The 12,505-nt window shown below is 43.2% G+C and overlaps 2 protein-coding genes across 4 annotated transcripts; one reads left to right on the top strand and one right to left on the bottom strand.

Moving 5' to 3' along the window:
- Positions 1-55: 55 nt before the first annotated feature.
- LOC105688300 (brefeldin A-inhibited guanine nucleotide-exchange protein 1) lies at positions 56-6,415 on the top strand. Of its 2 annotated transcripts, XM_012404456.4 has the most exons (9): positions 56-238; positions 428-622; positions 694-1,205; positions 1,301-1,677; positions 1,754-2,158; positions 2,230-4,352; positions 4,411-4,631; positions 4,733-4,936; positions 5,015-6,415. In XM_012404456.4, the coding sequence occupies exons 2-9, from the start codon at positions 499-501 to the stop codon at positions 6,143-6,145; spliced, it is 5,097 nt and encodes a 1,698-aa protein (XP_012259879.2). In that variant the 5' UTR covers positions 56-238; positions 428-498; the 3' UTR covers positions 6,146-6,415. The 2 variants fall into 2 exon arrangements, with proteins under 2 accessions (XP_012259879.2, XP_048507368.1); XM_048651411.1 differs by having other exon boundaries at positions 58-622.
- On the bottom strand, positions 6,367-12,465 carry LOC105688308 (intraflagellar transport protein 172 homolog). Of its 2 annotated transcripts, XM_020853613.2 has the most exons (10): positions 12,289-12,465; positions 12,049-12,192; positions 11,877-11,989; positions 11,600-11,785; positions 9,300-11,529; positions 8,650-9,210; positions 8,143-8,586; positions 7,715-8,047; positions 7,492-7,632; positions 7,194-7,427 (listed from the first exon to the last, which is right to left on the bottom strand). In XM_020853613.2, exons 1-10 carry the CDS (start codon positions 12,325-12,327, stop codon positions 7,329-7,331), a joined length of 4,290 nt encoding a protein of 1,429 aa, XP_020709272.2. In that variant the 5' UTR covers positions 12,328-12,465; the 3' UTR covers positions 7,194-7,328. The 2 variants fall into 2 exon arrangements, with proteins under 2 accessions (XP_012259894.2, XP_020709272.2); XM_012404471.3 differs by having other exon boundaries at positions 6,367-7,632.
- Between the last annotated feature and the right edge of the window lie 40 nt (positions 12,466-12,505).

Here is a 12,505-nt window from a genome sequence, read left to right as displayed (position 1 = left end):
GTTTGATCCGGTAAAATGCGGCAATCGGCGAACGCACAGTGCGTACGCACCTCGGACTGTCTCGGACGTATCACCGTGTCCGTCTATCACCCACCTCAACGATATCACGCTACGCTACAATGTGGCCGTCAGCTCAAGCAGCAATCTGGCAACATTCGCATTATTCTCAATCTCTTTAAACCAATTTCTAATCGCTTTCTGTTTCTTACGGTGAACATTAGAAAGGACTAACTTGCAGGTAACCGTTTGTTCCGTGGGCCGTATTAATCGGAGAATTGGCTATTCGCCGAATAATTAAGTGACCCGACTTCGAACCTATACCAGATTGTTTCCACGATTACAAATGCTGCTTACAATTAGATACCAAAGATGCTTACGTCAATATGCTTTCCCGTCTCTAACCTAGTCAATTATCTGTCCTTCCAAGCATCCGCTAAACCCTATTCGAAAACGTGTTGAATCACAACTCTTTGACACCGCTACGGATCTCGTACGACGATGCAAAATAACTCAAAAACCAGAGAGATGTTCATCGTTCGTGCTCTGGAAAAAATTCTCGCCGATCGCGATGTCAAGCGATCACATCTTTCCCAACTTAAGAAAGCCTGCGAAACCGCCCTTGGTAAACCTATTCAATAAGATCCATCACTTAATTATTATTGACCACTATTTCTTTATCCCCTATCTGTGCAGACGATCTCCGCAGTGAAATCAGGGAGGTACCGAGTGTTGCGGGAGAGGAAATCACCTCCAATGCTTTGCCTCTTCCAAAAAGTGACTCCAATGTGATTTCTGCTGAAAAGTATTTTCTCCCATTTGAGTTGGCCTGTCAAAGCAAATGTCCGAGAATTGTGGTCACTGCTCTTGATTGTTTGCAAAAACTGATAGCGTATGGTCATCTCACCGGTAATGTTCCCGATTCTACAGAGCCCCAAAAATTATTGATCGTGCGTATCGTTGAGACAATATGCGACTGCTTCATGGGACCGCAAACAGACGAGGGTGTTCAACTGCAAATCATTAAGGCTCTTCTAACCGTCATGACAAGTCAACATGTCGAGGTCCACGAGAGAACGGTTCTTCAAACTATACGTACCGTTTATAACGTTTATCTTGCCTCCAGGAATCTAGTTAATCAAACTACTGCTAGGGCAACACTCACGCAAATGATAAACGTCATCTTTGCACGCATGGAAACTCAAGCGGTAATTTATTTAACAATTCCAAGCCACGACTCTTTCCGTTAATTTTTTTGCGTTGCGGTATCTTGACTCACGGTATTCATGCGACCACAATCTAGGAAGAGGAAGCTTTGAGAAGTGACACAGGCCAGCACGAAATTTCTACAACTCTGAGAGCAGAAACCGAAAGCAATGTTGTAAACAGCAAAGAGCCGGTATCCGACAGTTCAACAGAGGCCCAGATATTGGTCAAGTCTATCCTTGATCAAGTGGTAAATAATGTCACTACAGAAGATTTTAATCCAATATTGGTTTCTGGCGAAGTCAATCTAGACCAAGTTCCAGTTGACGACAACACGGACGAGGGTACAGTGGAAAGCGATAATATGGTGACAGCTAAATTCACACATGTACTTCAAAAAGATGCATTTCTCGTATTCAGAGCACTTTGCAAGCTTTCTATGAAACCTCTACCAGATGGTACACCGGATCCAAAGTGAGTATTTTTATTCTGAAGATAGCCAAGATGACTTTCTCTGAGTTGAAATTATAGAAATCTTTATTTTGTACAGGTCTCACGAGTTGCGGTCTAAGATCCTATCTCTCCAGTTGCTCCTTGGAATCTTGCAGAATGCTGGTCCGATTCTACGATCGAATGAAATGTTTGTGATAGCTATAAAGCAGTATTTGTGCGTTGCACTATCTAAGAATGGCGTCTCCTCCGTCCCTGAAGTCTTTGAGCTCTCGCTGGCTCTGTTCCTTGCTTTATTAGCGCGTTTCAAAGTACATTTGAAGATGCAGATTGAAGTATTCTTCAAGGAAATATTTATGAACATATTAGAGACCTCCAGTTCGTCGTTTGAACACAAATGGATGGTTATACATGCCCTGACTCGTATTTGCGCAGATGCTCAAAGCGTCGTTGATATCTACGTTAATTATGACTGTGATCTTTCTGCGGCGAATTTATTTGAAAGGTTAATATCTTCACACTTGTTTGCAAAATAACAGTTTTCATTTCCGATTTTCATTCCAAATTTTGTTGCAGACTTGTTAACGATCTTTCTAAAATTGCGCAAGGACGTCAAGCCCTAGAGTTGGGTGCGTCGCCAAATCAAGAAAAGTCAATGCGTATTCGGGGACTGGAATGTTTAGTCTCAATATTAAAATGCATGGTCGAATGGAGCAGGGACCTTTACGTTAATCCGAGTATTCCAGCCGACCAACAGCTACCGTCTGAGCCGCCCGATCCACCGCTCGAACCACCTCTGCCTCACTACGGTAGTGCTGGGAGTCTTTCATCCGCAAATTCCAGTCTTACTGGCAACAAAGAGATTCCCGACTCCCCGGAACAATACGAAGTGCAAAAACATCAGAAAGAAGTCTGGGAGGCTGGGATTGATATATTCAATCGTAAGCCCAACAAAGGGGTTCAGTATTTGCAAGAGCAAGGTTTACTCGGTGGTTCAATAGACGAAGTCGCCCGTTGGTTGCACATGGATGAACGCCTTGACAAGACTGCCATTGGTGATTTTCTAGGGGATCACAATCACAACCAGGTGATGTATAACTATGTTGATCAGATGGAGTTTGCAGATAGGGATCTCGTTACGGCTTTGAGATATTTTCTCGAGGGTTTTAGACTGCCAGGGGAGGCTCAGAAGATCGATAGGCTTATGGAGAAATTCGCCAGTCGATATTGCGAATGCAACCCAAATAATGGCCTATTTACAAGCGCGGATACTGCCTATATCCTTGGTTTTTCTATCATAATGCTAACGACCGATCTTCATTCACCCCAAGTTAAAAATAAAATGACGAAAGAACAATACATCAAATTGAACAGGCGAATAAGCGACAATGAAGACCTACCCGAAGAGTATTTATCGAAAATATATGACGAGATTGCTGGCAATGAGATTAAAATGAAATCAAACCCTAATCGGCCTGGTAAGCAAGTAATATCTAGTGAAAAGAAAAGAAGACTTCTGTGGAACATGGAGATGGAAGTTATATCGACAGCAGCTAAAAATTTAATGGAATCTGTCAGTCACGTTCAAGCTCCATTTACCACAGCGAAGCATCTCGAGCATGTACGCCCTATGTTCAAAATGGCTTGGACACCTTTTTTGGCAGCGTTTAGTGTTGGTTTACAAGACTGCGACGATCCGGAGATTGCTTCTCTGTGTTTAGATGGTATACGATGCGCGATTCGCATCGCGTGTATCTTTCACATGTCATTAGAACGGGATGCTTATGTCCAAGCATTGGCTAGGTTTACGTTGCTCACAGCAAATTCTCCAATAATGGAAATGAAAGCTAAGAATATCGACACAATCAAAACCCTAATCACAGTCGCTCATACGGACGGTAATTATCTTGGGGGCTCATGGCTCGACGTCGTCAAGTGTATTTCGCAGTTAGAACTTGCACAGTTAATAGGGACCGGCATTCGACCTCAGCTCCTTGGTCCACCTTCGAAGCCACACTTCCCCTCGCCGTTGGGCAACCTTACCAGTCTCAGCCACAACAATTCGCATCAAACGAATAGCCTTATCCTCAGCTCTCTGGATCCAAGTGTAAAAGAATCTATCGGAGAAACAAGTTCGCAGAGTGTCGTGGTGGCGGTAGATAGAATATTTACAGGATCCATGCGACTCGATGGCGATGCGATAGTTGAGTTTGTGAAAGCGCTATGTCAAGTGTCGCTGGAAGAGCTTGCGCATCCAACTCAACCACGTATGTTTTCTTTGACGAAAATAGTCGAGATTTCGTACTACAACATGGGTCGCATCAGGCTACAGTGGTCCAGAATTTGGCAGGTCCTTGGGGATCACTTTGACACTGTTGGATGCAGCCCTAGACAAGACATAGCATTTTTTGCTGTAGATTCTCTGAGGCAGCTTGCTACGAAGTTTATAGAGAAAGGGGAGTTTGCCAATTTCAGGTTCCAGAAAGATTTCTTGAGACCGTTTGAACATATTATGAAGAAAAACAGATCGCCTACCATCAGAGACATGGTCGTCAGATGCGTTGCTCAAATGGTTCACTCTCAGGCATCAAACATCAGATCAGGATGGAAGAATATATTTAGCGTATTTCACCATGCCGCTAGTGATCGTGACGAAGCTGTCGTCGATCTTGCTTTCTCCACAACTGGAAAAATAGTCAGTAAGTTGTTTAGTACCTTTGATTGTTGATTTTCTTAACATAAATCATGCAATTTCAGATGAACTCTACGCAGAACATTTTGGCATTATGGTAGACTCTTTCCAAGATGCTGTAAAATGTCTGAGCGAATTCGCTTGTAACGCATCTTTCCCGGATACCAGTATGGAGGCTATAAGACTGATTCGTTCTTGCGCGTCATACATCGATGCAAATCCTACTCTTTTCGCCGAAGGAATGATGGACGATAATGGCACAGTGTCGGAAGAGGATAGAGCTTGGGTAATGAAGAACCTTGTTTCATTTTTCCGTTTAATTAGTTGATCTAATGAATACAATTTCCTCGATATGTCCGTAAACTAAAACACATTTTGATATCTAAGGTACGAGGTTGGTTCCCGCTACTATTCGAACTCTCCTGCGTGGTGAGCAGATGTAAGTTAGACGTTAGGACCAGAGCTTTAACGGTGCTCTTTGACGTTGTCAAAACTTATGGGGCTTCGTTCAAACCTCACTGGTGGAAAGACTTGTTCCAAGTTTTGTTCAGAATTTTCGATAACATGAAACTTCCCGAGCAGCACACTGAGGTAATTGATTGATGATCGAAGAGAGTCTGAATAATTTAATTCGGATTTGATTGCATTTACATTATACCCAAATTGTAGAAAGCAGAATGGATGACGACAACTTGCAACCATGCCCTGTATGCAATAGTGGATGTATTTTCACAGTTTTATGATACTTTGGGCCCGCTATTACTGGAGCAATTATACGCTCAACTTTTATGGTGCGTACAACAGGATAACGAACAACTCGCAAGATCTGGAACTAATTGTCTTGAAAATCTGGTGATAAGTAATGGTGTCAGGTTTACCGAATCAACTTGGGAAAAAACATGTCGATGCGCTCTGAATATTTTCGATAGTACTTTACCGACCGCATTGTTAACGTGGAAACCGCATTCAGCCAACAAAGAATCTGACCTGGAAGTTATAAACGGAGATTTAGAGGGGCACATAGATATTTTGAAGAGAACGAACAGCTTGCAGAGCCTTTCGTCCAATGACGACCACATCGCAAGGCTCTTCTCTGCCCTTCTAATAAAATGCGTCGTTCAACTGGAATTGATACAAACGATAGACAATGTGGTTTTTTATCCCGCTACATCGAGGAAGGAAGATCAAGAAAATTTAGCGCTTGCCCAAGCGGATATACTCAATGGTCGAGCGTGCGAGCTCGGTGCCAAGAGTGCAGGAGAAGATCAACAAAAAGAAGAGCAGGGAATGTATTGTGCATTGACTTCCCCGCATCTGCTACAGTTGGTCGAATGCCTGCTGAAATCTCATCGTTTTGCAAAGAGTTTTAACAGTAATCATGAGCAGCGTAATAATTTGTGGAAAGCTGGCTTCAGAGGGAACGTGAAGCCTAATCTTTTGAAACAAGAAACCCAGTCTCTCGCTTGCGCACTTAGAATCCTATTAAAGATGTATAGCGATGAAGCACGTAGGGGTGATTGGGCTAAGGTAGAGTCTCGTTTGGTTCAAGTATCTAAAGAAGCGCTGGAATATTTCTTAGCATTATCTAGCGAAGCGCACAGGGATGCTTGGACCCCAATTCTCCTTCTACTTTTGACTAGAATCTTGAAAATGTGTGACAGTAGATTCGCCGTTCATGCGTCCAACTCTTACGCCCTTTTATGCGAAGTGACTTGTTTCGATCTTAAACCTGAGTTGCGGTCCGTTCTCCGGAGATTTTTCCTAAGGATTGGCCCTGTCTTTAGAATCACTCCCCCGTGACGATGAAACCTCATACAAACACTTATACATATTTTATAACCCGTATTATTATACATTTATGGATATTTATACGATAACATATTTTATTAGTGTGAATATTTATACCTGTATAAATACATAACTATATTTATATATATAGTTCATGTATGATGTACGTAGCTAGTACTTTAGTAGATAGGTATAAATTATTACGTTTAATCACATTAAATAGTACGTAAAAATTTTTGTTTTCGAATAATCTATTAAAGTTTTTTTCTTTCTTATAAAATACATTATCTCTATAATTAAATAGTCAAATAATATCGTTTGAGTTTTCATTAGAAGGAATAGCTAGGTCCGATTCCACAAAATTTTTGAACGAATAACAGTACGTCGTTGAGTACAGAGTCCTGGGAAGATTGCTTCGCAGTGCTTACTAATTTGTTCCAATCACCACGATCGGCAGTATAAATACTTCCTTCAAAATTAATGACCGGCCCCCGAATAGGATATCCAGTCAATACGCATGCTGGTAGCACTTCGGCCGTATCGGAGGTACTTGTCAAGGATCCCACGTAAACTCCTCTTTGGTCAACTGGAAGGCCTTGTTCTACTTTTTGGTCCATAGATACCGTCAGAACCCATTCCCTAACTTCCTCTCTCTGTTTAGAGGTCAAGTTAAGTTCCATCGGAAGTGGTACTTCAATGGGAAAGTCTGTCACCTTCAGATCTTCAACATCCAGTAACCCTCCATCCCCTTCTTCAATGCATTCCTCAAGATCCAAGAAATGGTTTAGAAAAACGAACGCCTCACTGTTCAATCCCATGGCTCGAGCCCCGATACCTGCTTCATAATAACAGCGATCAACTGGCAAAATGTCTGAAAAGCGCAGAAGTGAGATTGTCACTTTCATCAGTAAACCGTTAAGAGAGGTAAACTCTTGGCAGGCACATTTCAAAGCCGAATAATGGGCTGCCCATAGAACCCTTTCAAATCTTCTCGCTTCTTGCGATGTCGTTTCCATGCCTTTCACCAACCCAAGTAGGATGTTTCGCAACTGAGAAAGACTTTTGTAATCTTTTCCGGAATCCTTAGAGCTCAGAACAAGCTCTGACATATGATAATAAAGATTGTAGTTCTGTGGAATCAAAGGAGCACCGTATTGTATGTACAGTTGAAGTGCCTGCGTAGTTGAACCGGTCTTCAAGAGTTGAGCAGCTCGTTGTGCGACATATTTATGGAGCAATTGTGGACTTTGTGAACCCGCCGACTCAAATACTTGATTCCATTGACCCTTATGAGCTAGAATTTCAATTGCAGCTTCCACATCGATTTCAACCAACTGATCTATCTGCCCGTCTCTTACCATAGCTTCTTTGTACTTCACTTCCAAGTACGGGTCAAGCTCAGGTGCTAATTCCTTCACCACCCGTTTGGCTCTGCCCCACTCACCTACCGAAGCTAGTGCGTCAACGGCACTCTTAAGCTTGTCAGCTTGAATAAACACCTTTGAAACGAGTTGGAGAAAATTAAACAATACAATTCTTCAAATGATTCTTGGAGATGTAACTGAAATATATGGAATCTACCTGAGCAGCAAGGGCATATTCACCAAGGGCGAATAACCTGGCACCCAAATCCTCGCCTACTTGAAATGCAATATCAAAATCGGCCTGGTTGATAAGAATATCTGCAGCTTGTACAAGTGCAGCTTTTGGTGCTTCGGGATCCAATATTAAGACGTCCAACGCAGCTCGGACTTCTCCAGCCTCCAACCACCTTCTGGCTTCTTCAAATGTTCCGTTTTTGCTACCTGCCTCTATCCCCGAACTTGCCTGATTCAATTCTCGTCTCAACGCTGCCTCCTGACTCGGTAAATACTCTCGACATACCCGCATTGCCTCTGACCACATTCCCGCATTCTGTAAAGTGATAAGATTTAAGATATCCGTCAGGTACGATTACAAAGGATTATCTGAATGCTGGATGAGGTAGGTTGTTCATAAATTTGAGTTGCCTTGTAATGATTGACGATAATTTCTGGCTTATGGGCTCGTAACAAAAGAGATTCTGCGAGTGCATAATCCTGCGCTTTTGCAGCATCTGCAGCCCTAGACACAAGAACTTGTGCAAGTCCATCTGGATAATGCGATTTTGCAACTTCTTCCGCTGCATCCCAATCCCGAGTGTGAATATACATTTGGACGGCTTCCATAGCCTTGCCAGCCTGAACGAACTCATTTTCCGCCTCAGAAAATCGCCCCTCGTCTTCAAGAGCCATCGCGTGTTTGTAGTAAACCTCTTTTTTTTGATCGCAGTTACCATACTTGACAATTTCCAAGACCCAGTCGAATAAATTTGCCTCACAAGCTAGCTGCAGACAAGGCTCGAAGTAACCCAGGCGCATCAACAGTCTAGCACCTAACTCTGGTGCTAATGTTTGAGCCCACATCAGTGCTACCTATCGATGGTCGGAAAATTCATGTAGACAAATGCAGCTCGTAAATAATTATCCGAAACGCACCTGTTGGCCTGCCTTTTCTCCAGAAGCTTGTTCTGCCACCCGCAGAGCATCTTCCCACATATTCGCTGCTTTATAAGCAGCAACAGCGCCTCTCCAATCCCCATTACCGAGGAAGTGTTCCTCTGCATCCCTAAGTTTTCCCGCAGCCTCTAATTCCCTGGCTAAATGGGCATGAGTAGCCTGAAGCAAGTCAGGTCTGTGTTCGCGAACAAGTCTAACCATGTCTCCTCTGTGTCCTTCACGTCTATACATAGCGATTGCCAAATCATACTGATTTATTGCAATATAAAGAGACTCCGCCTGTCGTAGATTCCCAGCTTGCTCCAATGCCTCTGCGTGTTTCCCTAATACCTGGTTGGCTTCATCGGAATTCATATGGTTCATCGCTACTCTGTGTGCCCTTGCCCAATTACCAGAGTTGATGTGTGCCTCAATAGCTCGCTCCGCTTGTCCTGCACGAAGTAGTAACGTCTCTGCCGTTTCACGATCCCCGATTGAAGCAAAGTATTCTCCCAATCTTGCACATTGCTTTTGAATCTCGGGACTGTCATTTTCAATTACCTGAGATACCCAAGAGTGAATCATTGAGCGTATAACTGCTATATGAATTTTTTTTCAATATTTGTGAAAACTTTTCTTCAGCAGCCTACCTGTACAATTTGGAGTGCCTTTCGCCATTGGTGTGCTTTTATGGCAGCATTCAAAGCCAATGCCGTCTCTCCTGATTCTATGAAATGATTAATAGCTGCATCGAAGTGTCCGGCGGCCGCAAGGTGATGTCCCCATTCTCGTTCGAGGTTGACTACTGAATTAGGTTCAACCTTTCGTGCCAGTTCCAGAGCACGGGCAAAAACTCCTGCCTGTGAGTAGCACTTTATTGCGTTTACCGGATCTGATGACTTTTCAAAAACTTCTCCAGCTAATTCCATAAGATCCGCTGCTTTTAACGCGCTTATTACTTCACCGATCGCACTTGGATCGTCCATTAGATCCTCATTGGTGAGCATCAAACGTGCAGCTCGACCGGGACGATTAGCTTGCAAGTATAGAGTCACTGCATGCCGAGGATTGAAAGATTCTATGATAGCAGCAGCCTGTGCAGCCTGCCCGCTATCGAGTAGCCATGTCAAGTGATCATCTCTCAGAGTTTGGAGCCCATTCCATGCCCTACTTTGAGCAAGGGTTAAGGCATCCCCCCAGTGCCAGTATTTTTGATACATTTCAAGAGCCTTATCCAACTCATTCTGCTCCAGGTAAATAGCCTCTGCAATTTTTAATTCCCCATTTAAAATAGCGATCTTAGCCCAACAGTCTGGATTAACAAGGGCGTCGTTGCCAGTTTCAAAAGCGTAAGCCTTTCCATCTTCAACTATTTCTGTTAAAAAATCTGAGTACGCTACATCACCAAGAGCAGCATAGCACCTTGCAGCCATATAAAACTGCTTGGCAGCCATGGCATTCCTAGCAACATTTTCCCACATAGCCTCGGCCTGAGGTCTGTCTCCTAGTTCTTCCAAATACAAAATCACCCGTCCAAAGTCATTGTCATGAAGTGCTGTGCCGAATTCTATCAATCCTTCGTCAAGAATATATCCAATCTGTCCACCAGATTCCTCTACCATGACCCTGGTATGCTTGTTGTTTCGCACAATATCGACAGCATCTCCTTTGATTGGAATTAAAGTAGCAGCTTCGGGCGAATCTACATTATACCATACGGCAAGTGTGGTTCCAGTTTGAGCCACAACAACATCACTACCTGGTACCCAAGAGGCAAAACTTGCCCCTGCAAGTAGAAGTGTACGTGTACCTTTATCATCGCTAAGCCAAAGCCCACCTTTTCTGTCCCTTGACAAAAGTCTGTGACCGGTCTCACTGAGCTCTAGCCAATCAACTTTAGCGTCATGGACAGTTATACATATCGTCGTGCTTGTTGTCAGATCCATTATACAGACTGTACGAGGATCTAGGAGATACGCCAGCCTCTTGTTATTAGGCAGCCCGAGTCCTTGTCTTTCGTTAACCCTGATGCTCACAACATGTGGATTCACCGCTTCCGTTCTCACCGATCCCAATATTTCGCCGTGTCCATACTCAATGATGGTTAATTCTCCAGCACAAAATATCAAACAAACTCCTGGGTACTCCAGAAAAAATTTCTCTCTACCACCCTTGTCTTCCCAAGGGATTTCACTCAGTAAATTAGATTCTATGTCACTGACCAAGAGGGTTGTCGACGTTCGAGCCACTATGTGATTATCTTTGCGTCCGAGGACTCTGACATCTTCTATTTCGTTCCCTGTCTGAGACCTGATAACAATCGGGCGATTTGTACTATTCAACGGACGGACCACCACTTGACTTGGCCCAACGTAAGCCACCTCGTGACTCCCTCGGACTATTGTACGCCTTAGAATCGATTCAAATTGCTCTATTGCTCCACACAAGCCACCAACCATGAGCCGGGAGCCATCTTTTCGCCAGGTCATTGCAGTCACGGTATACAAATGAGGCAATGCACGAGTATTGGCTTCCTCCCAGATTCCTTTTCTAGGGGTCCAATCCAGCAATCTTATTTTATCCCAAGAGCCAACAGCAACGCTCTGTCCGCTTGGACTGCAGCACGCCACTGTCAATTCCCTCTCACCCTTGTCACGGCTATAATCAAAGTTTCGGACCGGCTTACCTCGTTGATCATAAAAAAATATTCGCTTATCACAGCCTGCTGCAAAAATATGACCTGCGGGCCATGCCAGAGCATAAGCTGGGACTCCATGAGTCAAGACTCGTCCCTGGGGCTCTGCTTGGCTATCTTCAGCAACGTAGTAACGAATAATGCTACCATCTGCGTGTCCAGATAGAAATCCAGTACCTTTTATGCTAATGAACACATAGTGAATTAGAAATTGATAATCTTGGCTATGCAATTGCAATAATTATAAAAATTTACTTGACAGCTAGGGAAATCGTCATGGAGGCAGCGGAGTACAAAGTGTGACTTTTGTTTGCCTTTAGCATTGCAGCCCGCACTTTGCCATCTGCTAAGCCAACAACAATTGGGCCCTCGGATGGCCATATCAAACACGTTACAGCTACAGGTTGGCTGAACTTATTGCAAATCACTTTCTTTTCACCCCTACAATCAAAAGTATATAAATCGTCCGCAACCTAGAGGATCAAGGTAACTACTTTAAATGATATTCACAAATCATAAGGATAGGACTCACCAATCTTCCCCGATCCGATAAACATAAACAATGTTATCCGTTTGTCCGACAGCGATTTTCGTTGAGTCTGGTGAAAATGCTATCCCTTTTATCAGGTAGCTTTTTTTTCCATGCTAGAACGACTCAAATATTCAGTAACCTTTCATTCGTATAAGGTAATGAACAAACTTACCTTAGGATCAACAGGTTTAGTAGAGAATCTATCTTTTTTCACTCCCCTATCATCGAATAAATATATACAACGATCAGAAGATGCGACAGCAAGTCTCAAACTGTTAGGGGACCATACAATAGCAACTACTCTGTTCTCACATTCCTGTTTATAAAACAGATGAAATCATTACTAGGGTTTGAAATTTGTGTACCCAATGATTGTGCTAAGACGGAAAAAATGTGCCAAACAAAACCTCACTTGCGCAGGTAAAATTGAGCCCAAGTATTTCAACAGCATGATGATTATTATGTTTGCAAACTAGTGCTTATTCCGAGGCTTATTCTCTTTCTGTCATTTTAAAAGCACTCTCGTATCCCCAGTTTTCCGCCATTTCTTGTGTACATGCTGTTACCATAGCAACTCGAGGGTTAGGAGCGTTTAAAAAAAAACAAAGACAGTGGTTTCAATTCATGTT

This window comes from Athalia rosae, chromosome 2, assembly GCF_917208135.1.
Source record: "Athalia rosae chromosome 2, iyAthRosa1.1, whole genome shotgun sequence".
In the NCBI taxonomy this organism is placed as follows: domain Eukaryota; kingdom Metazoa; phylum Arthropoda; class Insecta; order Hymenoptera; family Athaliidae; genus Athalia; species Athalia rosae.
This window is presented reverse-complemented; position numbering and strand designations above follow the sequence as displayed.